The following is a 27,386-nucleotide window of genomic DNA, read 5'->3' on the forward strand; positions in this document are numbered from 1 at the left end:
GTGAGGCAAGACCTAGTGTTCTGGCTCACATGCCCCCTGAATGGACCCGGGCCGAAGGGGTCTGGTCGCCTGTATCTTACAGCTCTGTTTTTAACCTCTGTTCTGCATTGGAATGAACCTCTGTGTTACTGTGGCTGAGAGTCACTGTCCTGACTGCCAAGTGGGGGTGCAGAACCCTGTGGCTTCAGACCGCCTGGTGGCTCGCTGTGGAGTGCAGGAGGGGCAGGGATTGCTGAAGCTCCAAGGAGAGACCCAGGAGTGACCGGTGAGCTTCTTGCCCTGAACCAAGTCTGCTCCGAGGAAAGGAGGCTCCACCCCAAAATCCTGATCTGGCTTGTGGGGCAGTTCCAGAGCATGCCCGGGGACTCACGTCCTGACAGGGTGGGAGATTAGATGAAGGACAGAGGTGGGCGATGGAGAGTTGTTCCACCAGGAGTTGGAGCGTTTGAACCGTAAAGCCCATTGTGCGTGAACCAGGGGGCGAAGCCAGCCCGATGGCCAGGGAATGGAGCGCAGGATGCTGGGAATCTGAGCTGCTAGGCGGAGCAGGGGGTCGAAGCGAGGTTGCAAAAACCCAGCGCTCCCCCGTAGTCCCCAAGCACCTCTGTGCTCCCCCACTTTACGGACACCCGCCTGACCAACTCCAAGATGCCCCATCCACTGCTCTGACATCCCTTGCTTTTTTACGCCGCGTCTCTTATCCCTTCTCAGCTAACCGCAGAACTGCTCAATCGATTAATGATAATGCCTGTGATCTAGATCTTCTGTGCCCACTCAGATCCGCTGCTCGTACACTCTTTCTCTTTATATTCACTAAGCTCGCATCCACCTCCTCCCTGTTTTCACCACGTGTCATATCCTTCCAGCTGGAGCGAACGGATATGCGGATCGCCACGCCGCTATCTCAAGAGCATCAATCAGTCATGATGTATTATCTGTGCACCAAGTTAGGTCTCGCGCAGAGTTAGGTCTCGCCCCAACCACACTCAGCTCAGCTGTAAATTCTCATTCTCATTAAGCCTTCCAGTTCTTCCTGCTTATTACCCATACTTTCTCGCATTTTGTCTTATAGCATTTCTAAGATAGTGGTTTGATCTTGCAATCCCAGTTTTGTCCCGGACCTCCTTCTCTCTGTCCGTGTGATAGCCCACGATCCCACTCTTGGTTTCCGCCCCATCTCCCAAGGTCTTCATGTTTCCCACTTACCTGTGGGCTTTGCTGCGCCTGCTTCCCTCTTGAGCTATGGTTTAAAGCCCTCTTTCCTCTGTATGGTTATAGTCCAGTTTCTGTGTTGCCATAATAAGAGAGATCTCTATAGCCCCACTGCCTCAAAAGGTGACGCATCTCTCCGCCTAGCAGTCCCTTCCCTCTCAAAATTAGCATTCCTGTGGTCTATGGTGGTCGAGGAAGCCAAAGCCCTCCTGGCGACACCATCTTCACAGCTAGGCATTCACCTCCATGATGCATCTGTCTCTGCCTGGGCCCCTACCTTTGACAGGAAGAATCGAAGAGAATACCACCTGCGCTCCAAACTCCTTCACCTGTACTCCCAGCTCAGCTCCAATGGGAACAATGTTATCCTCCCCAGCTTGATACCATGGGCTCAATCCCTAACCCAAAAGTTCCAGCACATGATGATTCCGCATCTTACGAGTTGTAAAGTGCTATGTGTGTATTATTATTACTTACTCTTTTGGGGTTAGAAGAAGGCTCTAGTTTGCTATCTGAACAAATATCTGTTTTTCATAAGAATTATGCAAGGGAGGTTATCATTACTGTTGAAGTATGTGTAAATTGTGAGGTCTTTAACATCATTTTAAAATCAAACTTGTTTTTCTATTTATCTCATTAGGAAGATAGTGCAGGGCAACTTTTGGTACTGGGCTCTACAAACCGTCCGCATGCACTGGATGCAGCACTACGCAGACCTGGGCGTTTTGATAAAGAGATAGAAATTGGTGTCCCCAATGCCCAGGACCGATTCGACATCCTCAAAAAACTTCTCAATAAGGTTCCTCATCTGTTGACAACAACAGAATTGGTGCAGCTGGCTGATAGTGCGCATGGCTATGTGGGAGCAGACTTGGCAGCCTTGTGCAAAGAAGCAGGTAAGGTATACTACTAATCCCACTGAGAATTCACTTACTCTAAAAATACACTTGACTGCTAATGGTACACACAGTACATCTCACAGAGGGCTCAAAGCAATGAAATCTTTCCTCTGTTTTCATATTTTTGTAAAATTTTATAACAAAATCCACAAAGGGCTTCAGAAAGTTAAGAGACTATTGGGAAACTGGGTTAGTTAAGGGGGTTGATAATGGGATCTGGAGCCTCTTGCGTTCCTGCCAACAGTTTGACTTTAGCCCAGGCTATTTTTGAGACCAAAAGTTGTCGTCATCTCATGACTGTTCCCATGTGGCTGTTCTCAGCCCCCTTTTCACCACTGGCACTTCTGTTGTCTAGTCAAGGGCTAAGTGGACCTGAAGACTGAAATACTCTCTTCCCACTAGAGAGGAGCAGTATAAGGAATATTGTTTTGTCTGCTGCCCTAGCCATATTGTTCTATGGACAAAGAGAGAGCCTTCACGCTGCCAGATCTTTAACAAGCACTTAAAATATTTTAAAAAATAATTTGAAAAAAAGACAATGGGAATCTTCATGTCATCTTGAGCTTAGTATATAAAAAGTCTCTTGTAAGCTGTTCGTGAGTGCATTGACCAACCACTGGTGAATGGATTGTGACTGTTTCCAAGTATTCCTAAGAGCTTCTCTGCTCTTTCCTCAGTAAACAAAATTGTGAGGCACTAAGAGAGTTTGTATTACAATAATAATACAAATAGAAACAATTTACCTATTTTTTTTTTTTTGTAAAAAAAATAAACATTGAATCTTCGTTACAAGGATATTCGTAAATTGTTATCCTGGAGTGACCTCTGCTGGAGGAAGATGCAGTTCTGCCCTTGAAGCTGTGTGCTGGCTAGCTGTATTTTTCCTCCTCAAAGAATTTAAAAATAAAAAAAGACTTATAGGAAAGGAATTTATTTTTATTTATATACTATATATATTTATTTAATAACAGCAGTGTCTGTTATTCCTGGTGATGAATTTTATCATTTTTGAATGTGTACTTTGCAAAGAAAAGGCATTAAGTATCTTTCTGCAGCTTGTAAAAACATATGGCATGTTCATCTTAGATGCATAAAAGTGAGAGATGGAAGTGATCTGCCTACATAGTATATAGCCTACCCTGTTACCCGTGGAGACTACTTCTGGTACATTTTCTAATGTTTTCTTTTGTCTTATTCTGAAGGCCAAAGCAACGGGCTTGAACCACTTCTCTTAGGAGACTGTTCCGCAGCCTAGTACATCTCACTGTCCAGGAGCGTGTCCTGACATTCCACCTATGTTTTTATAGATTAGTGGTATCCCATTATTTCTTGTTATGTCCCTGTATAACGCATTAACTCTCCTTCCTTGGTGTTTACACGCTTCAGATGTTTGTAGGCTGTTATCATATCCCCCCATCACCTCATTCATTACTTAACCAAACGATAAATATTTAGGTCTTTTAATCTTTTCTCATAAATAAGTCTTTCCAGCCTCCAGATAACATTTGTTGTTTTGTTCTCTGAACTCCCTCCAATTTGTCAAAAACCTTTTTGGTAATGTGGTGCTCAAAATTGAACTCAATATTTTGTGTATATTACAGCCCAAAAAGCTGCATAAACATGTAGTTAAGATTGCTTAATGCCTTCCTAAATAATCCAAGCAATTACAAATCAGAGAATCCTCTGTTAAGGTTCTTTTACAATTTTAGAAATACCTGCTACTTTCATACAATACACTTGCATATGAGTACAAATAAAAAATGGGAATTCACATGACCACCTTAATTTTGACCACAAAAAGTATAAATTCAATTTATAGTATATAGTAGTAGTATTTATTATTTGTATTGAGATATTACCAAGAGGTGCCAGTTGAGAATCAGGGTCCCAGTGTTCTGGGCACTCTACACATGCATTTACGATGGAAAGACAGTTCCTGACCTAAAAATCTTACATCTAAATATACTTATGTGCTCATAACAAGTTTAAACTGCTTCTTGAGAACTCCTCATTCTTAACAATTGTACTGAAAACCTACATAATTTTATATGTATGCTATTTTCATGAGCAGAAGATAATCTGTTTATGATATGGTGACCCAGTGCTATATGGCAACTGCACATATGGTTAAAGTTGCCTATGACATTTCATTATATGCCAGTTTTTTCTAATAGTGTGTTTACATGGGGACACTCAGGAAGATTTAATCCAAATTAACTAATACTATGAATGAAAAGTGGATTAGTTAAAATGCATTCAACTCCTGTGTGGACACCATCATTTAGAATCAAAGTGGCCTTAATTCAGTTGACTTTAATTCACTTGAATTATGAGATATTTAAACATAATACATTTTGAGTTCTTTTTATTTGCCCTTCTGATTTTTGACCCTTTCAAATACATGGGGGACACATTTTCAAGCTTTGCATCCAAGAGGGCTAGAAATGTACTTTTTGTTTTTAAAAATGAAGCCTGAGATTATCATTAGTCTCCAGGGTGGATTGATTTTAAATCAAGGTGATTTATATCATGATTCAAATCTCCAAGGTGAAAGATTTAACTAAAATCAATTATTTAAATACACTTTTCCAGGTGTATTTCAGTTACTGTATATACTCGTTCATAAGCTGAATTTTTTTAGTAAAAAAGAGAAGCACTAGGAAAGGGGTCGGCTTATGAACGGGTATGGAGAGGGAGAGGTGGAACGCAACCCCTCCCCCCAACAGAGGGAGCAAGAAGAGGAAGCACAGCCAGCAAAGCCAGAAGGGAAGAGGTGGGGCCAAAGTGTGTCTGCTTCTGGCCATGCTGTTCTCCCCTTAGCCTCCGAAGCAGCTGCAGCTCTGGCCCTGCCCCCCAGAACAGGCTGTGGCCATGCCGCCCGGGTGCCGGACCGTGCTGTGGCTGTGCTGCCTGGCCCAGCCTGCTGGACTGTGCTGTGGCCGCGCTTCCCAGCCTGCTGGAGCAGCTCCAGCGAGGCCAGAGACATCCTCCCCAGATAAGGTGGAAGGGGATGGGATGGGGAAGAGTGTGAGGGTTCTGGGCTAGGCGTGGTGTCATGTGGAGGGTGGTCACAGGGGTTACTCCCCTGACTCCCAGCTTCTCCCCCCTCCCAAAAAAAATTTCCCCACCAGTTGCTGTCCCAGCCCATCAGGGTAAGCAGCTGGCATGCCAGGACACTTTGTTTACTTAGGTTTACCTCTGTGTCTGCAGATGCTCGAGGTAAACAAAACATCTTGGCCCACTGGTGGCTTATCCTGATGGCCCGGGAGCCAAGTTTGCTGACCTCTGAATTATAGGATTGGCTTATGAACGGGTTATAAAATTTTTCCATTTTTACTTATCCATCTTTGGTCAAGGTCAGCTTGTAAATGAAGCAGCTTGTGATCGAGTATATACGGTATTTTCTAAAGAAAGGAGCATTCTCATTGGTTGAGAGAACCACAAAAACATGTTGATTTATAGCTAAATAGAGCCTTTACACGAAATTTGATACATCTTTTTGCTGTTGTGGAGGGTACACTATAACTACAGATACTTAAGTGATTTAAATATTTTCAGATTCTTATTAATTGTAAATGTTTTAATATGTTAGGATATAGTGAATGATATATAGCTTATTTACTAGATAATTAACTTTTTGCTCATGATCTGTGTCAATCTGTATTAGGATGGTGACTGGAATTTAATTAAATACACACAACATATAACATTTATTTGTATTAAACAAAACAAACCTTTAATACACAGTACATGACCTGTTGTGCCCATACTTATAAAGTGTAACCTCAAAAGTTAGATATTTCTCTTCTGATTCTTTCTAAAAGCAGCCTTTAACTCAGTTTTTGGTAATGGCTAATGGAATCGACATATTTATTTTTTTTATTTAAATGCTTAGAGATGATGATGATAAGTTTAGACCTTAACATATTTTGTATTCAAGTCAGATTTTTTTAAAACAGGTTGATTTTTAAAAAGGAAAAACGTCTTATTAACAAAATTTTAAAAAAATCTGTTGATTTTGTTGTTTTTCACAAAAATTGACTTGTAGTCATTCTTGCTCTATATTATGGAAAAAACACCAAATATCCAGGGCTGGTGCAAGGAAGTTTCGCGCCCTAGGTGAAACTTTTCACCTTGTGCCACCTCCCCATCCAGCTAACCCCTCCCCCCACCACAGCAGCTAACCATGCCCCCCTTCTCCCCCCACCAGAGGAGCCCCCCTGAAGCTGGTAAACCAGCCCCCCTCCCGGGGAGCCCCCCCACTACAGCAGCTGCCGCCCCTTCCCCCCCCCTCGCTCTGGCGGCAGCTAACCCTGCCCGGGGAGCCCGCCTCAGCTCACCTCGGCTCCACCTCCTCCGCTGAGCACGCTGGTGCCACTCTAATTCGCCTCCCTTTCCAGGCTTGCGGCGCCGATTGGAGGAGACTTAGAGTGGTGGCTGTGTGCTCAGCGGAGGAGGCAGAGTGAAGGTGATCTGGGGTGGGGAGCAGTTCCCCTGTGCGAGCCCCCCATTACTGTGGGCGGCCCTGCCTGCGCCACCCGCCCCGGCTCACCTCCACTCCACCTTCTTGCCTGAGTGGGCTTTTAGGTGCCCTCAACCACTAGGTGCCCTAGGCGGCCGCCTAGTTCGCCTGTTGGTTGCACCGGCCCTGCAAATATCATGAGGTTCACAATAAAATCGTGTAAGCTGGCAACACTACTAAACTGTCGTTGAGTATCTCTGCACTTCTTAGTCCTGATTGTTGAGCATGGCCCATGTTAGGAGGCAGGCAAGTATTATTAATCCATTTTACAGAAAAGGTAACTAAGGGCTTGTCTACGCTGTCCTGCTGTGCGGACTATGGGGATTTGAATCGCAGAGTGCAGCAAAATTTTGCTCTCTAGCTGGCCCATTTGGATGCTGGTGGCAAAACTAATAGGTACCTAGTTTGCATTAACAGAGTCTTCTTTCAAACAGGACTGTGTTAATGTGCACTAGGTACTTTTTAGTTCGTGCCAGCAGTGTCCACATGGAGAAGTTAGAGTGCAACATTTTGGCACGCTCTTCAGTTCACACCCCACTGCAGCCTGCACTGCAGCACAGTGTAGATATCCTGAGAGGTTGCACAAAGTCACTTTTTGGCAGAGCTGGGACTAGAACGGGGTCTGTAACATGGCAAGTCTCATTCACTTAGGTCAGGCATATGGCCTTTCATAATAAATATCTGATCTATGTGCTTGGTTGTGTTATCTCTAATCACTAGACACTCTCCCCCCGCCCCCGCCCCGCACCAGACCCATTAAGAGCCAGAAAGAGAAACCAGGATTCCTGGTTCACTGTTCCTCTGTGTGGCAGTGGTTTTCAGCCTCTGTTCTGTGAGCCCCCACTATGCCTATATTTCCAAAGGGGTGTGCATCTCCATTCAAAATTTGTTAGGGGTCTGCAAATGGAAAAAGCAAACTTCAGGGGTCCATAAATTGAAAACCACTGCTATACTGTCTGGCAATTAGCTGTGTAAGCCATGGGCAAAGTATGCATTGCACCCTCCTGTAATGGCTGATTCATGTATAGTAAACAGTTAATATTGGAAAGACTTGCATTTATTTTTGTTGTTATTGGATGAGGCCCTGTGGCCTCAGGCTTGCAAGGAGCTTCAAGTGGCAAATCCCCATGGACTTCAGTGGGGAGCTCTGTATTGTCTCAGGGGTCTATCTGCGCAGAGCTCTTTGCAGGTTCTGGGCCTAATTCTGAAGCAGTTAACAAAGCCATGGTTTTGGGGCTAGAGGAGGTTTCTTGTCTTCTAAATTGCTTAGTAGACTACCTTTTTAGCATGAACAGCTGTGTTCTGAAGTGTTTTATCTCAAAGAGACATGCTGTTTAGAAGATAGGCTGTGACATATCCTTGCATATAATGTCTGTTTGTGTTCCCCTGGGATCATGCTGCCACTCTAATTAATTGGCCACACAGCCTTTTATTAATACTTTAAAAAAAATATAATGGTTTTAAATTAACAACAAAGATAAGCACTGCACTTTTTTGGAAAACATATGAAATGTTAATTATGTAGCAGGGACATGAATGATATAAACTGTGCTGAATGTTAGAAGATGCTTAGCAACAAAGGTTTCCAAATATAGCAATTTATTATAAACTTATCCTTCTATGGTTGCCTGTAGCATTTCAACAGGGTGAATATAAATATAACTTGATTTCTTCAAGAAGTGGATTTAGTCACATTGTTTACAGTGAAAGGAAGTATTTGCTTTGTAATTTTTAGAATTTATCTTGAACATCCTTGTTCATTACACATAATTTCAGTGTGCTGATATAAAACACGTGGACCTTGATAAGATAGCATCATCAGGAAAGGAAGAACAAATGCCCTTGTTTAAACAGTGGGCTTCTTGCAATAACATCTAATTGGTTGCAATAACTTCTGCTGTAACTCTGAGCCTTTTCTGAGGTAGAAGCACTAATTTTGTTTTACATCTGAGAGATTTATAAATTTGACAGTTTCTTTAATGTAATTGCACAGTACAGACAAGTGTCACTTTGCTTTGTGAAGTTGGGGGTAGTATTGGTTCACTTTGGTTGAGCTTGACTGCTATTTTCTGAAATGTTGTAGAAATAAGAAATCGGGTCAGATTCTCGGTGATGTAACTCACATAGCTCTACTGAAGCCAGTTGAGTTTACACCAGCAGCGGAGGCAGCCTTTCTTTCGTCTTTTAAATAAAACATAATTTTCAGAATAATTTAGTTTAGGCTAGCACCCATCGTGCCCAGTCCTCTCATCTATTCTTGAAACTTCCATGAACAATTCACTTATAATGCAGAATCTCTAGTATTTAATTTACGATCGTGAAATGAGCATGCAAGTTGCATTATTTGAGGAGTCTGTCTTTAGCATTTTTTGCCAGGCCCATGAAACTTTTAGCTGTTCCCTAGCCCAAACTCTGACTTATGTCCCATGTACCCTTCCTTCATCCCCTCCAAAAAAACCTGACTCTTGTCTGCCATGCTCATATCCCCTCTATATTAGGGTGAATGAACAATACAATTTCAGTTTTTATAAATAAATAGGAAGATCCTGTGCCCCTGAAACCAAGGAATGTCCCTGTTTACAGGATCTTTTGTCTTGTGTTGGCTTTTGTAACTTGATCAGGCTGACTATCTGAAGGAGCTGCTGGCCTGCTGAGCTGATGAAATTGACAGCAGGCTGGGTGAGCCTCCCTATATGCACTACAGGGACTATTCCCAGATTTGTCATGCTACAGTACCACCACCATGCCCTCCATGACGCTTCCCAGTGAACATCCCCCTTGAACCAAGCCTTCTTCACACATAAGCCCTATTTATTGTAGGGAATATTATTATTACAATTTTTTTTTTAATTTCCTGCTGTTGCCATCGCAAGTTCAAATCCATTGGTGTTAGCCACTCCTGGTGCCCTAATGCAGACAAATGATTGGCTACCAATTCTGTTTTCAGCACCATATTGATTAGACCCACTCTTGAGTAGCTTGAGTCTGAGGAGCTACTTCTTTGCTTCCACTTTAGCTCTACAATCTTGCAGGTAGGTGTTGCACCAGCCATTTTAGAAGTGGTGTCAGACTGGACTGGAATCCCTTTTGGGGCACATTAGTTCCGTCTGGTGTTCTGCTTGGACAAGTTATGTTAAAAACGGCATAGTGTGATTCCGCCTTTATTTTCTCTTAGAGAATCCAGACCAACTGTGCTCAAATGTCCAAGTAAGAATATGCTCCCCTCTCCCTCAGTTGTTAGCCTGGCAATTCAGTATGAGATCTGAAAGCTGAGCTGAATTTTTTTTTTCTTTGCTCTTCTTTGTCACCTGTAGTAAATATTCTACAGTCCAAATAAAGATGTGAATGAGAGATGGCCTGAGCCATGAAATTCAGATACAAATCTGAACTTCACTGATGGTGTTTGGGCCTGGTATTCTGTTTTGGGCTCATCGCTAGTATAAATGTTAAAATTATTACAAATATTTTTCCTGGTTTACATTGTTAAATAAATGCAGTATGTATATGAATTGAGTGCACTTGGAAGCTTAATTTTGTTAATGTGAGTAAATTGTCAGGGTGATGGAGTGGTGTTTTTTAAAAATAGGTTGCAAAGTTGGATTTTAGAGAGACATCACCAGTTGCCACAGTGGCTGGTTTTATCACTTATAAAAATGGAGGGAGCATATTATTTCTGCTTCATGATTTTGTTTTAACACAACAGCAGATAAACATTGGGCAGCTGCAAGTAAGTTATTACTGAGTGGCGTAGCCACATTCACATACAGAGATGGTCATGAGGGGAGATGGAAATGTTACAAACCTATATATCTTTATAGGGTCATGTACCTTTTTCTGGGGTTATATCGAGTCAGGTCATCAAAAACAACTGAATCTGTATGAAGCGGTGGAAGACAAATTTATTCAGAACATAGAATTCTGAAACTTTAAGTGATGAGATCCAAATATGATGTAGAGGTACGACTACAAATTTATTATTGGATTGTAATAACTTAGGTCCAAAAATTCTCTCTTTTACTCTCCTCCTCCTTCCTCTCCACCCCACTTTCAACCCCTTTATTTGAGTGCATATTTCTGCAGCGTAGATAGTACTGTTATTGAAAAGAGGATGACTTTTGCTTACATAATACTTTATACATTCATTAATTTACTGGGTAATGGTATCTAGTGAATCTTTCAGGGCTCATGAGTGTTATAAATCACTGTATTGTCATGTAATTTCCAAATGAAATCACTAGCGCTAAATCTTTTTTCTAAAGTGAAACCCTCCTAACAGGTTATGTACAAATGCTTGCTTGCTTCGCACGCATACACACAAAGCAGAATGACTTTTTGTTGGCTCAGGCTATAACATATGTTTTTGGGTTGTTTTTAAGAATGCTAATTCAGAATGATTGCTTCTATGCAGAAATGGTTACATCTGGATATTAAAGTGTGGCTAGAGGGAGCATGTTTAAGACTGGATGGAATGTGTTGACCTTACATTTGTCTGTGGAATCACTTGTGTTCTGTTTTTTTGTTTCTTTTTTAAATTAACATCTTGTGGAACAGAGAAACAGGCAGAATTACTAATTATTTGAAACTTTTTAGTTGTTTTTCCAAGATTTCCTATTTAAGCACCCCCTCTCACACATTTTCTTTGTTATGGGCCAGATCCTGACACCTTTACACCTGATGAAGACTACCCTAAGTAGATTGTAAGCTCTTGACTCGAGGACCTTCTTTTTTGTTCTGTGTATGTGCTGAGCCTAGCACAACAGGTAAAGTAAGGCTCTTCTGTGATAAAGTGGCTCGATTGACTTTAATGGGACCATTCATGGAATAAGATAGCAGCCAACATGGCTAACAGTATCAAAACCTGGCCCACTGTATGTGGTGGCAGATTTCTGGATAGCAGATACTCTGCTTTAGACAAAATCTGTACTCTTTAAGACAGCGAATGGAGTTTTTATTGTATACTTGTTGTTTAGAGTGGAGAGGGTATAAAAGCCGAAATGTATTAGTGTATATTTTTGTAGGGTTTTTTTTTTTTTAAATGTCTGTGTCTGGTTGTAGTTTTGTGCGATACTCTACTCTATGATTTCTGTTCTGTGGATGGTGTAGTGCTTATTCCAGCCAGGGCACTGGAACTGACCATTTTTGTAAAACTTCTCTGATAATCATTTAACTTTAAATGTTTGTATCCAAAACTAATTTTCAAGTAGTTGCACGTTGAGATTGTAAACTTCTGTGTTGCGTATTGTTGTGGGTTGAATGCTGGAGTAATTTATTTAAACCCTATGCACATCTCTGTCTTGATCAGTTTCTCATTCTTGCCTACTTGTATTTATATGAGCAAAAAATAAAATGTATATGCACAAAATTATAGTTCATATTTTCTTCTAAGTATCACAGACTCCTCTACAAACTTTAATTAAGCATCACAGTGCCCCTTTGAGGCAGACAAACATTATCATTTTATGTACAGGGAAAATAAGTCATGGAATTTGTAACTTGCCTCGTTTACACATTGGCAGAGCCAGGGAAAAGAACCTGGGAGTTCCATCTCAGGGTTTCCTTGCATTAGCCATAAGATATGCTGCATGGTCCCTCAGTGTTCAAAGAGTGTAAGTAGATATGGAAACTGTCGACCTGATCCAAAGCTCATTGAAGTCAATGGGAGTCTTTCAGTTGACTTAAGTGGATTTGGGATCAGACCCTATATACAAAAGGAAGACTGTAAATACGTAACTTAATGTAATGCTAAATTCTCTATATACTTCTCTGTTCTTTTCTGTTTATTCACTTTTTTTAATAGTAATGCAGTAGTTGAAATTTTGAGTTACTCTTTTGAAAAGCATGTTCCTTAGTGAGGGAATCATGCAGTGCCTGTGCTACAGCAACAGTACTCTTCACGATGTGCTTTGGGCCTTCAGGCCCTAATTAACCTGCACTGGCTTGGGGGACTATGGTGGCTGTGTCCTGGCATGATCCCTGCCCCTGACGGCATATTAGGCTTCTTATCCAGAACAGAATTATTCCCAGCTTCCTTAGAAACGTAATTGTAAACAAGTAGTCATTATGTATTATAAATATCATGCCTCTGCTCCTAGATAGCTCCAGGGAGGAGTGCTGAGCATTGTTGGGGGAAAATGCTGTAATCCCCACACAGTGTTTTTGGACATAGTGCAATGTGCATCCCCTCTTGTATTAATTTGGATGGACTAGATGGACTAAAGGTGTTAATGTAACCCAGTCAGTGTCCAGCATTAAACAGCGTTAAACAAGATATGGGTTTGGTTTACAGAGACCTCAGCTTGCAGTGCAAACACACCATTAAAAATCCTTTTATCCAAAGATAAAAAGAGAGAAAAAGAGTGAAACCATTTGAAATGTAAAGTATTAAGTGAAGCTTGTTCCCTTTCCCTTAGCTGGAGAGAGGTTTTTTAGAAGGAAAATGCCCCTTGTTTGGCAGTCTCTTAGATGGTATTAAAGATGGTAATAACTGACCTTTTGGGGAAAAGAGAAGTTAGTTGAGATTGGCTGGAGCTGTTGTTGTGCTGTTGTTCTTAAAGTCTGATCCTGTTTCCTCCCAAGTGATGACTGGGATTCAGCTAGAGCTGATAGTGGTGGGGATGTCATTTGACTCCCTTTTCCTGGCCTGATCTGCTCTGGACATATTTGAGGATTGGGATGGGTATTGTGATGGCCTGTTTTCCCAGGAGACAGTGTGAGTGGCAGCCATGGTGGTGAAGCTTGCTCCAGTAGCCAATTATTCTCTTTAAAAACCCACAAAGAGAGTGGTGGGCAGAGTAGCCCATCCCCTCATTATTTTTCCCACCTATTCCTGGTTTCCCACCCACCAATTTTGGTTCACTGATTTCTGGTTTACTAGGCATGATGTTAATACAGTCCTTGAGTTATAGCAGGAAGCCTTTTTATTTGGACTAGTTCAGTCTTTGTCTCCCTTTCCTACCTTTTCCCATCAACATTCGTTGTTAGAGGTTATTGTGACATCTTATCAATGTACACTTCTATTTTTTACAGTTGTGATCACAATAAGGGTAATTTGGTAAGCCTAATTGTCACACCCGCCCCCCAAATAATGTAACGAATGTGGGTGCAATACATCGCAGCTTACATCAGTTCAGTTGCAACCTGATTCACTGCGTCTCTATGCAGTGTTGGAGTAAATGAATCTGTCTATCACTCAATGGTATAGATTGGAGGACATGTGCTACTAATAATAGTAGAGCCCAGGTTTCCCTGAATGTGATAGCTGAGAGATTTCTTCAAATAATTGCTGAACCAACAAGAGATGATGCCAGTTTAGACTTGGTATTGGTGAGTAGTGAGGACCTCATAGAAGAACTGGTTGTAGGGGACAACCTTGGCTCAAGTGATCATAAGCTAATTCAGTTTAAACTAAATGGAAGGATAAACAAAATAGATCTGCGACTAGGGTCCTTGATTTCAAAAGGGCAAACTTAAAAAATTAAAGAATTAGGGAAGTGGACTGGTCTGAAGAACTCAAGGATCTGAACGTGGAGAAGGCTTGGAATTACTTTGTCAAAGTTGCAGAAGCTATCTGTAGCCTGCATCCCAAACAAGGAGAAATATTTCAGTGAGGGGTTTCAGACCAACCTAGAAGAGTAAGCATCTCAAACAGGTGATTAAGAGAAAGCAGAAAGCCTACAAGGAATGGAAGATGGGATGGATCAGCAAAGAAAGCTACCTCTTGGAGCTCAGAAAGTGTAGGGATAAAATGAGAAATGCCAAAAGTTATGCAGAGTTGAACCTTGCAAAGGAATTTAACACCAGTAATAAAAGCTTCCATAGCCATATAAATAAAAAGAAAACAAAGAAAGAAGAAGTGGGACCGCTAAGCATTGAGGATGAGGTGGAAACTAAAGATAATTTAGGCATGGCCCAACACCTAAACAAATACTTTGCCTCAGTTTATAATAAGGGTAATGAAGAGCTTGGGGGTAGTGGCAGGGTGGCTAATGGGAACGAGTATACAGAAGTAGAAATTACCACATTCGAGGTGGAAGTCAAATTCAGACACCTTAATGGGACCAACGTGGGGGCCTGGCTAATATCCATCCAAGAATATTAAAGAAACTTGCAGAAGAAACTGCAAGCCCAATCATAATGATTTGTAATGAATTTGTAAACTTCGGGGGTTGCACCCTATGACTGGAGAATTGCTAATATGGTTTCTATTTTTAAGAAAGGGGGAGGTGGGGAACGTAATCCGGGAAACTACAGTCTTGTTAGTTTGACTTCAACTGTATGCAAGTTCTTGGAACAAATTTTGAAAGGGAAAGTAAAGGACACAAAGGTAAATGGTAATTGGGATAAAATACAACATGGTTTTACAAAAGGTAGATTTTGTCAGACTAAACTGATCTCCTTCTTTGAGAAGATAACTGTTTTAGAGAAAGGAAAGGCAGTAGATCTAGTCTATCTGGATTTCAGTAATGCATATGATACAGTTCCACATAGGGAAACTATTAGTTAAATTGGAAAAGATGTGATTAATATGAGAACTGAAAGGTGGATAAGGAACTGGTTAAAGGGGAGACTACAATGGTCATACTGAAAGGTGAACTATCAGGGTTTATGCTTGCCAAGGATTTTCCCATACTGAAGGAATCTCAGCAGCCTGTTTTTATGGCAACTTTGAAAGGAGCAAGGAAGGCTTAACCAGGGCTAAGCACCTAGCTTATGTTGACTTCAAAAGGTCTGAGCACTAATTCACTTTCCTCCCTTAAATCTCTGATGCTCACGGTTAAGCAAATCTTTGCCTTCCTGGGATACAATATTCTGTATAGTGAGCCAGGTTGGCTTGTCCCAATTAGCATCTGTGAAATGTGTATGTATTCTTGCTCCCAGACTGTTGCACTGGGCAGCACAGCATGGGAAGGAGGTGACCAGCCCTCTGAAGAGAGAGAAAGTGGTTCAGGACTATTTAGAAAAGCTGGACAATCACAAGTCCATGGGGCTGGTTACGCAGCATCCAAGGGTGCTAAAGGAGTTAGCGGATGTGATTTCAAAGATAATGGCCAATGGCTCTGCAAACTCATGGGGATCGGGGGAGGTCCTGGATGACTGGAGAAAGGCTAGTGTAATGCCCATCTTTTTTTTTTTCTTTTTCTTTTTTTTTTTTTTAAAAGGGGAAGGAGGAGGATCCAGGGAACTACAGGCCAGTCAGCCTCACCTCAGTCTGTGGAAAAATCATGGAGCAGGTTCTCAAGGAATCAATTATTAAGTACTTAGAGGAGAGGAAAGTGATCAGGAACAGTCAGCATGGATTCACCAAGGGCAAGTCATGCCTGACTAACCTAATTGCCTTCTATGATGAGATAACTGGCTCTGTGGATGAGAGGAAAGCAGTGGCCATGTCATTCCTTGACTTTAGCAAAGCTTTTGATACTGTCTCCCACAGTATTCCTGCCAGCAAGTTAAAGACATATGGGCTGGATGAATGGACTACAAGATGGATAGAAAGCTGGCTAGATCGTTGGGCTCAATGGATAGTGATCAATGGCTCTATGTCTAGTTGGCAGTCGGTATCAAGCGGAGTGCTCCAAGGGTTGCTCCTGGGGCCGGTTTTGTTCAATATTTTCATTAATGATATAGAGGATAGCGTGGACTGCACCCTCAGCAAGTTTGCAGATGACATTAAACTGGGAGGAGTGGTAGATACGCTGGAGAGTAGGGATAGGATACAGACTGACCTAGACAAATTAGAGGATTGGGCCAAAAGAGATCTGACGAGGTTCAACAAGGACAAGTGCCGAGTCCTGCACTTAGGACAGAAGAATCCCATGCACTTCTACAGACTAGGGACCAAGTAACTAGGCAACAGTTCTTTAGAAAAGAATGTAGGGGTTACAGTGGACGAGAAGCTGGATATGAGTCGACAGTGTGCCCTTGTTGCCAAGAAGGCTAATGGCATTTTGGGCTGTGTATGTAGGGGCATTGCCAGCAGATTGAGGGATGTGATAATTCCCCTCTATTTGGCATTGGTGAGGCCTTATCTGGAGTACTGTGTCCAGTTTTGGGCACCACATTACAAGAAGGATGTGGAAAAATTTGGAAAGAGTCCTGCAGAGGGCAACAAAAATGACTAGGGGGCTGGAGCACATTACTTATGAGGAGAGGGAACTGGGATTGTTTAGTCTGCAGAAGAGAAGACTGAGGGGGAATTTGATAGCTACTTTAACTACCTGAAAGGGGACTCCAAAGAGGATGGTTCTCAGTGGTACCAGATGAGAGAACAAGGAGTAATGGTCTCAAGTTGCAATGGGGGAGGTTTACGTTGGATATTAGGAAAAACTTTTTTTCATAGTAGGGTAGTGAAGCACTGAAATGGGTTACCTAGGGAGTTGGTGGAATCTCCTTTCTTAAAGGTTTTTATGTTCAGGCTTGACAAAGCCCTGTCTGGGATGATTTAGTTGGGAATTGGTTCTGCTTTGCGCAGGGGGTTGAACTAGATGACCTCCTGAGGTCCCTTCCAGCCCTGATAGTCTATGATTCTATGAGATTTACAAGTCTTTTCTCCCCTGCAGTGTCTGGAGCCCAAGGGATCCTCTCCAATTTCTTGTATTTTCCTTTCTTTGCTCCCTACCCACTTAAGACCTTCATAATGGGATTCAACCCATCCTTCCAGGTAAAGTAGGTTAGTCACAGCCACCTTTAGAGCTGCTCAGAGCTGTAGTAACTGCTATTGAGTTACACAGATATGAGTTGAAATCTTGCTTCTTTCAGTGGCTGAGTTGGCCGCATTAGGAGCTCTCTCCCCACCATCCAGTAACTTACCAAAGATGACAAAGTACCAAATCTCAGATTGGTATCCCTTGTATAGAAGAGATGTGTTTTTTTTACCTCTAGGTTTCTGGGCTGATTCTATTAATGGTTTTGAATTTGCAATCTCAATATATTACTTGTTTAAAATGACATTTCACATTTCTGAGAAACCTCTAGTGAGGTGTTTTATTTTGTCATGGTAGTTCCTGCTTTATTTCATTCACCATTCTCCTCTTATGTACCACATATCTGTAATTAGTTTGAAGCCTTTTTTTTTTTTTTCAACATTACATTTAATTGCGCACACATTAGTCTAGTTATGTTTTTAGCTCTAAATCTCTGAATTTTGGCTGACATTTCTGTTTAGTTCTCTTCTGTGTCTGCACATTGGTTTCTCTGTTTACATACTGTAGGTCACAATAATACAGATCCCCACTGAACTGACGTGCACCAACGTCTCTGAAATTAATTTTATTTTGTTAATCTTTCAACTCTGATCCATTGTCTAGTTTCAGATATAACTTACACAAAGGCAGGGGTGTGTGTGTGTGTGTGTGTATATATAATTATATATAAAATATGTAAAAAGATTTTTGAGGTGAAATCCTGGCCATGTTGAAGTCAGTGGGAGCTTTGCCATTGGCTTTGGTGGGGCCAGACCATCAATGTCTGAGATAAGAATTAATTCCTCATTAATTGGCAGTGATTTACTCTAAATTAAGAATACCCAGAATTTAAAATGCATCTACTTCTGAATGTGGTGTGTAAAAAGGGTGCTATGAAGGTTCCATATTTATTGACTCTGTAGGAGTTCCAGATAAAATGTACTCTTGAAAAGTTAAAAAAAAAAAAAGTCTTTAACTGCCAGCATTGCAAACTCAATCTGAGATTTGAAGGTCAGGCTGGGTTCTCTTTGGCTTAATTCATCTACAGTTTAAAAAAAAAAAAAAGACAGCAGTTGGAATTTAGTTAAAAATTCTGATGATGCTGAGCCAGAGAAGAGTCTGGTTCACACTTCTATGCCTGTTAGCTCTGCAGGAGTGAAAAAACTGTAACTCTGTGTACTTGTGTGTAAAGTAAGCAGGTCTAAATGTGAAGCAGATCTGTCAATAATAATGTGGCATTTTCATACAATCTTTTCTTAAAAACTGCATTCTGATTTGCAGAATTAATTAGTAACAGTTACACTAAAGTTTTGCCTCTCACCCTATCTTTGCCATTAAACTGTCAGAATAAGGGGCAACCTTTTTCTTTCTTACTGTGAACACATGGGCAACTTTAAGCAAGGTGTCTTAGACTTGAGTGGTTTGGAAATAAAGGAGCTATGGTATCTAATTTTTATTTTATTTTAGTTTTTAGCTTTACTATAACTTTTGTGTGTGTATAGTCTCATCTGGGAGCAATTTATTTCCTGTGTGCTAGAACTTCTGGAAATGCAATTCCCCCTCCCCACCTTCCCCCTCTTGTACCTCCCACCGGCTTCTGCTCAGTTCTGTAGACATGTTCCAGCAAATGTCAGACTATTCATGAAGGACTATAAATTGTGTACACAATCCCTACAGTAGATTAATGCTCAGGTTAGCTGAGTGAACTTGCGGTATTATGGTTACAGGGGATTTAAGGGTATTATCATTCCTGTGCAAACAGCACATAAAAGTTCTTCAGAGATTTTTCCATATAACTTTGGAAGTTAATGCAGATTATAGAACATGGTTTCAGAAGTAAAATGTGGCTTGTGCTTTTGTAATAAACACAATTTCTGAAATGGGTGTACATTTATGATTAGAGATTAAGTTAAAACCTATTATACTTTCAGGTGGATATTTATCTTCCAATGAATTTGTCATCTTAGTTGTCCACATGGTGGCATTAAAAAAAATTCCTTGGATGATATACTGTTAAAAGATGCAAATTAAAGAATTCATCTAAACTTGTTGATGCTGTGGTGGAGTAGTCTCATAGACTCATAGGTCAGAAGGGACCAATATGATCATCTAGTCTGACCTCCTGCACAAGGCAGGCCACAGAACCCTACCCATCCACTTTTATAACAACCCCTAACCCATGACTGAGTTATTGAAATCCTCAAAATTGTGATTTGAAGACCTCAAGCTGCAGAGAATCCACCAGAAGTGACCATCCCAACGCTGCCTAGAGGAAAAGGCGAAAAAACCTCCAGGGACCTCTGCCGAATCCGCCCTGGAGGAAATCCTTGCCCGACCCCCAATATGGCGATCAGCTAAACCCTGAGCATGATGGGCAAAGACTTACCAGCCAGCACCCCAAGAAAGAATTTCTACTGCAAGTAATCAGTTTCCATCCAGTCCAACATCCCTCACAGCACCATTGAGCAGACTTATCTGTCTGATAATCCAGATCAATTGCTCCAAATTAAAATTCCATCATAACATCCCCTCCATATTCTTATCAAGCTATAGTCTTAAAGCAGATATCTTTTGCCCCCACTACTTCACCTCGAAGGCTATTCCAGAATTCACTCCCCTAATGGTTTAGGAACCTTCGTCTAATTCAAGTCTAAACTTCCTAATATCCAGTTTGTACCCATTGTTCACTTGTGCTACCATTAGTACTAAACCTATAAAACATTCCTCTTCCCTCCCTAATGTTAATACCCCTATATATTATTATATAGAGCCAAGCAGATTCCCCACGGAGCTTCTTTGGCCAGGCTAAAACAAGCCAAGCTCTTTGAGAGTCTCCTTTTTTCATAAGGCAGGTTTTCCATTCCTCGGATCCAATCCTAGTAGCCCATCTCTGAACCTGTTCCAGTTTGAATTCATCCTCTTAAAACATGGCACACCAGAACTGCAACACAAATTCACAGGTGGCGTCACCGAGCGCCTTATATAACGGTACTAACACTCCTTATTCCTTGCTGAGAAAATACAGAATTCGTTCCTGATGCATCCAACACTGCATTTGCTTTTTTAAGCGGCCAATATCACTAGTTGGTGGCTCTATAGTCATCACTGCTATCAACCAATACCCCAAGGTCCTTCTCCTCCTCTGCTCGGCTTCCAACTGATGCAATCCCACAACGTAATCTAAAATTCTTATTATTAATCCCTAAGTGATGAGCCTGCACTTTTCACTAGTATATTTCATCCCTTTACTATTCTTCCAGTTTTACAAGGTGGTTCAGACTTCCTGAATAGGTATCTCCCGCGTCCCTCTCTCCTGGTTTACGCTCAAATGACCCCGTTTGTGTTCATCTCTGCAGAACTTTTATTTAGCACATTTCCCATGCTCTTGTGTGCCAAGTCAGTTAGATAAAAAAACGGTTAAAATAAGATCGTCCCAAAAACCGATCCTTGAGGGTACTCCACTAAGTAAGACCTCCTTCCAGCTGACAGTTCACCCTTCATGTTATCGACCCTGGAGTCTCAACCCTTTAACCAGATTTCCTTACCACTTACAACTTCCACTATTCTCTTCCCATCTTTTCCCATTTAACTAACAGTTTCCCATGCGTACTCGTGTCTAAACGCCTTACTGAAATTGAGGTAAATTAGATTCTACCGCATTTCCTTTGTCTACAGAATCCTCTACCTTCTGCAAAGAAGGGTAGATTCAGGTTGTTGGTTAGGCACAATCTAACCTTTAGTATAATCTATGTTGCAATTCGTACCCCAGTATACCATTGACCTCAATGTCCTTTAACGCTTTCTCCCTTAAAATTTTTTCCAAGACCTTACAATACTACAGACTTCAAAGCAAACAGGCCTATAATTACACGCGATCACTTTTATCCTTTCCTTAAAAAATAGGAACTACGTTAGCAATTCTCCAGTCGTACGGTACAACCCCCGAGTTTACCGATTGCTTAAAAATTCTCGCTAACGGGCTCGCAATTTCACGCGCCAGTTCCTTTAATATCCTCGGATGGAGATTGTCCGGGCCCTCCGATTTTGTCAGTTGTCCTAGCACTGTCATTTGTGGAACACTGGTTGATGGTCATCTGGTGCTGCCTTTCCTCTTTGTTTCCAGCTGCTAAATTGCAGTAAAGACAGCTAAAAATGCATAAAATACTTCCTTGTGTTTTGTTATCAGCAGTTGCTGTAGTTTCCATGTGAATGTTATATGATCACAAAATGTAGGGAAGGTGGTTGCTAGATTTGAAAATTGGATGAAAGATTGTTTGCATGATTGTGAATAGGAGAGAGAGTCTCACAGATAACAATCTTCCTCTGTTAAGATGTGATCCCTACTGAGTAAAGGCAAGGAATCCTGTGTTAGGTGAGCAAACACCTGGTTTCTTTTGTAACATCTTTTCATTTCTAGACATTGGTTGTTGAGACTGTACAGTATGTTCAGGTTTAGATGCGTGAGAGAGAGACACATACAGTGTATGATGGTTTAGTATAAAATATGTCTTGGGGTATGTTTGGTAATCACTCATGAATTATGCTAGTCATCCTTAATGAGTGTTAATAAAACATTTATGTCATGTTTGTAACAGACAAGCTATCTCCACCTGTAAATTCAGGTGCCTTAGTTAACGTGTGCCCATCTGTACAGGTCTCTAAAGGAGTGAAAAATGACTTTATTTCTAAAATAGATTTTCTATACATAAAACTATCAGAATGTTAAAATAGGATATCTTTCAGCCTTTGAAGAACAGAAGCAAGTGCTCCATGTGTGTGCCTTTACAAACCTGAAAACTTGCCCCTTCAAATGGTATAAGCCTCCAATTTCTAGTCCTCCAAGATAACAAGATATTGCAGCTGAAACATGTTACTGATGCAAGGCAGAATGGTTGGTCTCTTATGCTATGGGCTGTTACAATTTTGTAGGGAAATTTAAAAAAGGTAGGGAAAGAAGAAACACTTATTTTGCAAGTTGACTTAAAATTAAAATTACTGTTGTTTGAAGCCATTCTTGGATTTGGAATGTTAGAACAAGTCCAGGGGAGATGGGATAATGGAAAAGCTGGAAGTTAGGCAGTCAGAGGAGTAAGATAAATGTACTTTGTCACATCCATTTCCACATCCATTGTATATTCTCAGCCTGCCAAACCTATAGTCTATATATATGTTTGGTGTTCATGTAGTGCATAATTTCTATTTTCTGTGTTAGTGTGTAATAAGCATAGATTGACAAAATTGAGCTACATGGGAGTATTTATTCTTGCACTCGTCTCTACATGCAATCGTAATGTAATGTTCTGACATCTAGCTATGAACCAGAATACATAGCTATGAACCAGAATACCTTAAAGGTAAACAATGCTACTTGCATCATAGTTTGTAAGGGACGGAAAAGAAAGCAGCTGTACTATGACAAATTGTACAACACGCTTGTTTCCTCTGTTGTCTTTCCTTCCTCTGTCCTCAGACAGACAGGATGAATTTGTGAGGGATGACACACAATGTTGGGGAGTGGAACAAACTGTTTTTTCCATTGTTTTTTATGATGAATATCCTACACTCTTATGTTTTTTGTTTCTTTTAGTTTATTTCAGAATTTTCCATTTATGCCAAGCTTGAGAAGCAGTGTTCCTGTCCATGGATTACACACTCTTTACGTCCACCTAGTTAAGTCCCTACTGTGCATGGAGTATAGTGCTAGAGACCAATCCTGCAGCCCATATTCAAAATAGGTATCTCTTACTTAGGCAAGTAGTCTTATTGACTACCTGGAAAGCTAACTCAATTTTGTTGTTTGTTTGTTTGTTTATTTTATTCCAGTGGGACTACATGAGTAAGGGTTACGGGTCTGTGAGCGGGCTGCAGAAATGGCACCTAATTAGTCAGAATTAATAAAATCTAATTAATCCACTGAAAGTTGATTGTGTCTGAATAGGGTCAAGTAAAATTGATATATAAATGTGCTCTCAAAGCCAGTTTACAGTAGAAGATAAAGACTTTATCTTACTCAAATCAGACGAGACCAGTGGTTCTCAAACTGTGGATCGGAACCCCATTTTAATGGGTTCACAGGGCTGGCTTAGACTTACTGGGGCCAGGAGCCAAAGGCAAAGCCCTATCCCCACTCTCTGAGGTCAAAGCCTGAGGACTTCAGCCGTGGGCAGTGGTGCTGAGATTATAGGCCCCTTGCCTGGGGCTGAAGCCCCTGGGCTTCAGTTCCACTCCCGCTCTCCCCCTCAACATTCCCCCGGGCACAGGGGCTTTGCCCCCCACCCACCTGTGGTGGCAGGGCTTGGGCAGGCTCATGCTTCGGTCCTGCCTCCTGGGGTTGTGGAATAATTTTTTTTGTCAGAATGGGGTTAGAGTGCAGTGAAGTTTGAGAACCCCTGGGCTAGACAAATCCTATGAAGAGGCTTATCTGCAGACCAAATGGGTCTTTTGGATGAGCAAATATTGAATGTTCACTATTTTCTGGGATACATTATTAAAAATGGCATGGATTAAGAGTTCAAAATTTTATATCTCCATAGCAAGAAACTTGCAGATACCACTGTGGGGGTATTTTGCAAAAAATTTCTAGCAGTGTATATTGTGTATTACCTTAGATTTCCTTACATTAAAAACATGTTTTCCATGGCTCAAAGTTGGGATGTTTTTCTTCCCTCCTGGAAGGCCATTGGTTGTATTCTTCCCTTGTTAATGAGTCTCTTTCTCCCTCTTCCCTGCTTTGGGCAGGAGTCAGTGGGAAGGGCAGGAAAGAATGATTATGATAACAAGAGGAAACAGGAACAATAATGCTCTCATTTTCAATGTTTTATTATTGTTTAAATGTAAAACATTGTTTCAGTTAAATACTGACCTGTGTATTGGCAGGTACACACACATGCTTTAATGAATTCAGGCTTTGTTTGGAGAGCTGTGACCTTTTTATCCCTGTTCTGGATCAGAGCTGCTGCATTGCACACACTGTGGATCACTGAAACTTCACTCTGATACAGTTGACAGCACGGGCAGAGGCCGTTTACACTGGCAGTGGCCGTACAGAAGAATGGTGTCCCCTTTGGACATTCTTCTTGTTTTTATGACTAAAAAATGAGTTATCCCTTTAAAAATGAAAAAGATAGCCATGATATAGTTACAAACGTCATTAAATGGGCTTTTGTGGTAAAATGTGTAGCTGATGGAAAGGATATTTATAAATGAAGAACAGAGATCTGGATCAATTATTACCTGTCTCTTATGACGTAACTTTCTTTAAAGCCGTGATTTATTCATTTATTTTAAATCACTGATACCTTGTGAATAGTCATCATAAATGCTTAGGATCAAATGCAAAACAGGATTAAGAAACTAAAAGACTCATCAATTATACAACTGCAATCACATAGTGTGATTAACCTATTTGGTAGTGGTGGTTTTTTGCTTGCTCATGTGGCTGTGAAATTACAAATTCATGTGATTTGAAATGATGTCCTGTTATGTAATAGTTCTTTTTAAAAATAATAATAGGAGAGAGAAAAAGGAAAAAGAAACAAACAAACAAAAAACCCTTCTGAAATCCATTTAGTGATGTTGAAGTGAGTCAGTAGCATTTTTCACTTCTCTTCTGGCAACTAGCTTTGCAATTTCCTATTTGACCTCATGGAATGTTTTTATTTATGTATCCTGTTAGTTCTAAATGTTCCACGTTTGGGTAAAACCTGAACTACAAACATTTTTTTATTGTATTAAAAGGCTTGTGTATTGAACGCAGGTGTTCATGCTCTGTAATAATTGGCAGTTTATGGAGAGACACCAGCTGTACTGATCCACAGGGGAGATATTACAACTATTCACACATTGCATATATTGTAGGAAATTTAGAATTCCTGTAATTGTCAGAAATCTTGTATTTCCAAGTTCATAAGTGCTCCCATAGAAAATATTCAGGAACCCTCTGATAGTGAAGCCATTTTTATTTCAGAAACAGCGTATCTCTTATTATTGTGCTTTCTTGCAGCATTAATTGACATTTTGTTCAGTTAAGCATAGGAAAAAAAACCAACAATAAAATATTTGTCTCTGTTTGCATTGCTCATTTATTTTAAACTGCTACCACATATTTTTGTAAGCTGTATCAGTTAAATTCTATTACATCCAATATTTATTTTAATACAGTAAAATTTATAGTATCAAAAGCAAGTTTGGAAATAGAGGTAGAAAGAACAAAATGGGAGTAAATCTTGAAAGAAACCAACTGAAGGGGAAGGAAAGCTAAGGTGCTTTTGAGCGGCATAGTGTCAGGTATCACTTCACAGGAAAAGAAGTTGATAGTCCCTCTCCATATGGAATGGTGGGATCGCATATAGAAGAGTGTTTAGTTTTGAGTACTAATACTTCTTAGCATATGCGCAGCATGCCTTGGGTAGCATATGACCAGGATTCATCACCAAATTTAGATCATTGGCTTTCTTGGCCTGGGCCAGTTACCAATGGGGGGAGTGGGATGTGAAGCCTGATCCATGTCCCCCTGGGTGCTTCTGTACCCAGAAAGATATTAATAAATCAGAAAAGGGGGGAAAACAGAGCTTCTGAGGGCCTGAGTTATTGGGAAAGACAGTAGGAATTTTGTATGAATGGTTTGGCTAAACAGAGGGGCAGCAGGGAAAATGTAAGGGTTTGTTTGAATGGAATGAACTCGGTAGAGGGAGAGGCATTATTCATAGTAGTTCAAGCAGGGACGGCTCTGTTTTTTGCCACCCCAAGCACGGCAGTCAGGGAGCCTTCAGTGGTGTTTCTGCGGGAGGTCCGCCAGTCCTGCAGATTCGGTGGCGATTCTGCGGGTGATCTGCTGGTCCTGTGGCGTCGGCTTATCTGCCACTGAATTGCTGCCGAATCCATGGGACCGGCAGACCTCCTGCAGAAATGCCGCCGAAGGCTCCCTGACTGCTGCCCTAATGATGACTGGCAGGCCGGCTCCCCACCCCCTGGCTTGCCGCCCTAGGCACACGCTTGCTGCACTGGTGCCTGGAGCCACCCCTGAGTTCAAGACAATACGAAGAATAATTTGGAAAATGGGTTGAACATGAAGAAAAACCTCTTTTATGCTGAAGTTTTTTTAGACAGTGAAAGCAGCAAAAATCTCATCACTTCAAATCCTATTAAAGTAGATTAGTCAAAGAGAGCGCTTGGGGCCCAGTTCTGCATTGGCAGGAGACTGGACAAGACTGCCAGTCTTACATTAATTGGTGGTTCCTGTTCTAGATATTTGTATTTTTTTCCTCATAAAAAAGTGCCTATAAAAATGACCTCAACTAATTTTTCTTGTCACCTCTCCTATCCGCCCTATAATGGTTTTCCTGGGAATTATGGCTATTTCATTTTCTCTCTTGAAGCTGATCTGTTCTATGTGTATATGTGGTCATAAAATCCTCTTTCCCCTTCATCAGAAATATCTGTTGTGTTCTTTGAACTAGCCAGAGCTTGATGTTGGGACATTCTGTTTAAAGATCATTTCCTTGCCAATGCTTCAATCCTTTGTGTGTGTATGTGTGTTGTACGTTCTGTATTTGTGGGAAACAGGATGAAGTCAACATGTGTTTGTTTTCTTTGTAGGTTTGTGTGCTTTGCGGAGAGCACTGGGAGAACAAGCTAACCTGTTAGACAGTGAGGTGGCTGGGTCAGTGATGATTACTCTCAATGACTTCCTGCAGGGGATGAATGATGTCAGGCCCAGCGCCATGAGGGAGGTGGCTATTGATGTGCCAAAAGTAAGTCATGTTCCACAGAACACTGGAAACATTGTTAAAGCTAAATGCTGTAAAGTCATAGTGAGACTTCAAAGAGCCCTGTCTGCAAAGGTTCATTTTAGAAAACAGAGGTCTCTAATAAATGTTATGCATCATTATTTTTTTTTGACATGTCAGATTTTTCTGTTGTTGTTGTTGGCATTTGTTGTTCAGCATGAAAAGTAGACACTGCAGGAAGACCTGTGTCTCCTGTTGACTGTATGCTCTGTTCTCAAGATCTGAATAGGTTAATTGATTAAAAGCCTAAAAATGCAAGCTTAAAACAGGCACTGAATAGATCTGT

At 41.1% G+C, this 27,386-nt stretch overlaps 1 protein-coding gene across 4 annotated transcripts in view; it reads left to right on the forward strand.

Moving 5' to 3' along the window:
- The window catches only part of AFG2A (AAA ATPase AFG2A), a 314,503-nt gene that overhangs the window by 19,738 nt on the left and 267,379 nt on the right, over positions 1-27,386 (forward strand). For all 4 annotated transcript variants that reach the window (XM_032797088.2, XM_032797090.2, XM_032797093.2 and 1 more), the window contains exons 9-10: positions 1,853-2,108; positions 26,910-27,064. In XM_032797088.2, coding sequence (XP_032652979.1) covers positions 1,853-2,108; positions 26,910-27,064 — 411 coding nt within the window. The remainder of the gene's footprint in view (positions 1-1,852; positions 2,109-26,909; positions 27,065-27,386) is intronic.

Source organism: Chelonoidis abingdonii, chromosome 5, assembly GCF_003597395.2.
Source record: "Chelonoidis abingdonii isolate Lonesome George chromosome 5, CheloAbing_2.0, whole genome shotgun sequence".
NCBI lineage: Eukaryota > Metazoa > Chordata > Testudines > Testudinidae > Chelonoidis > Chelonoidis abingdonii.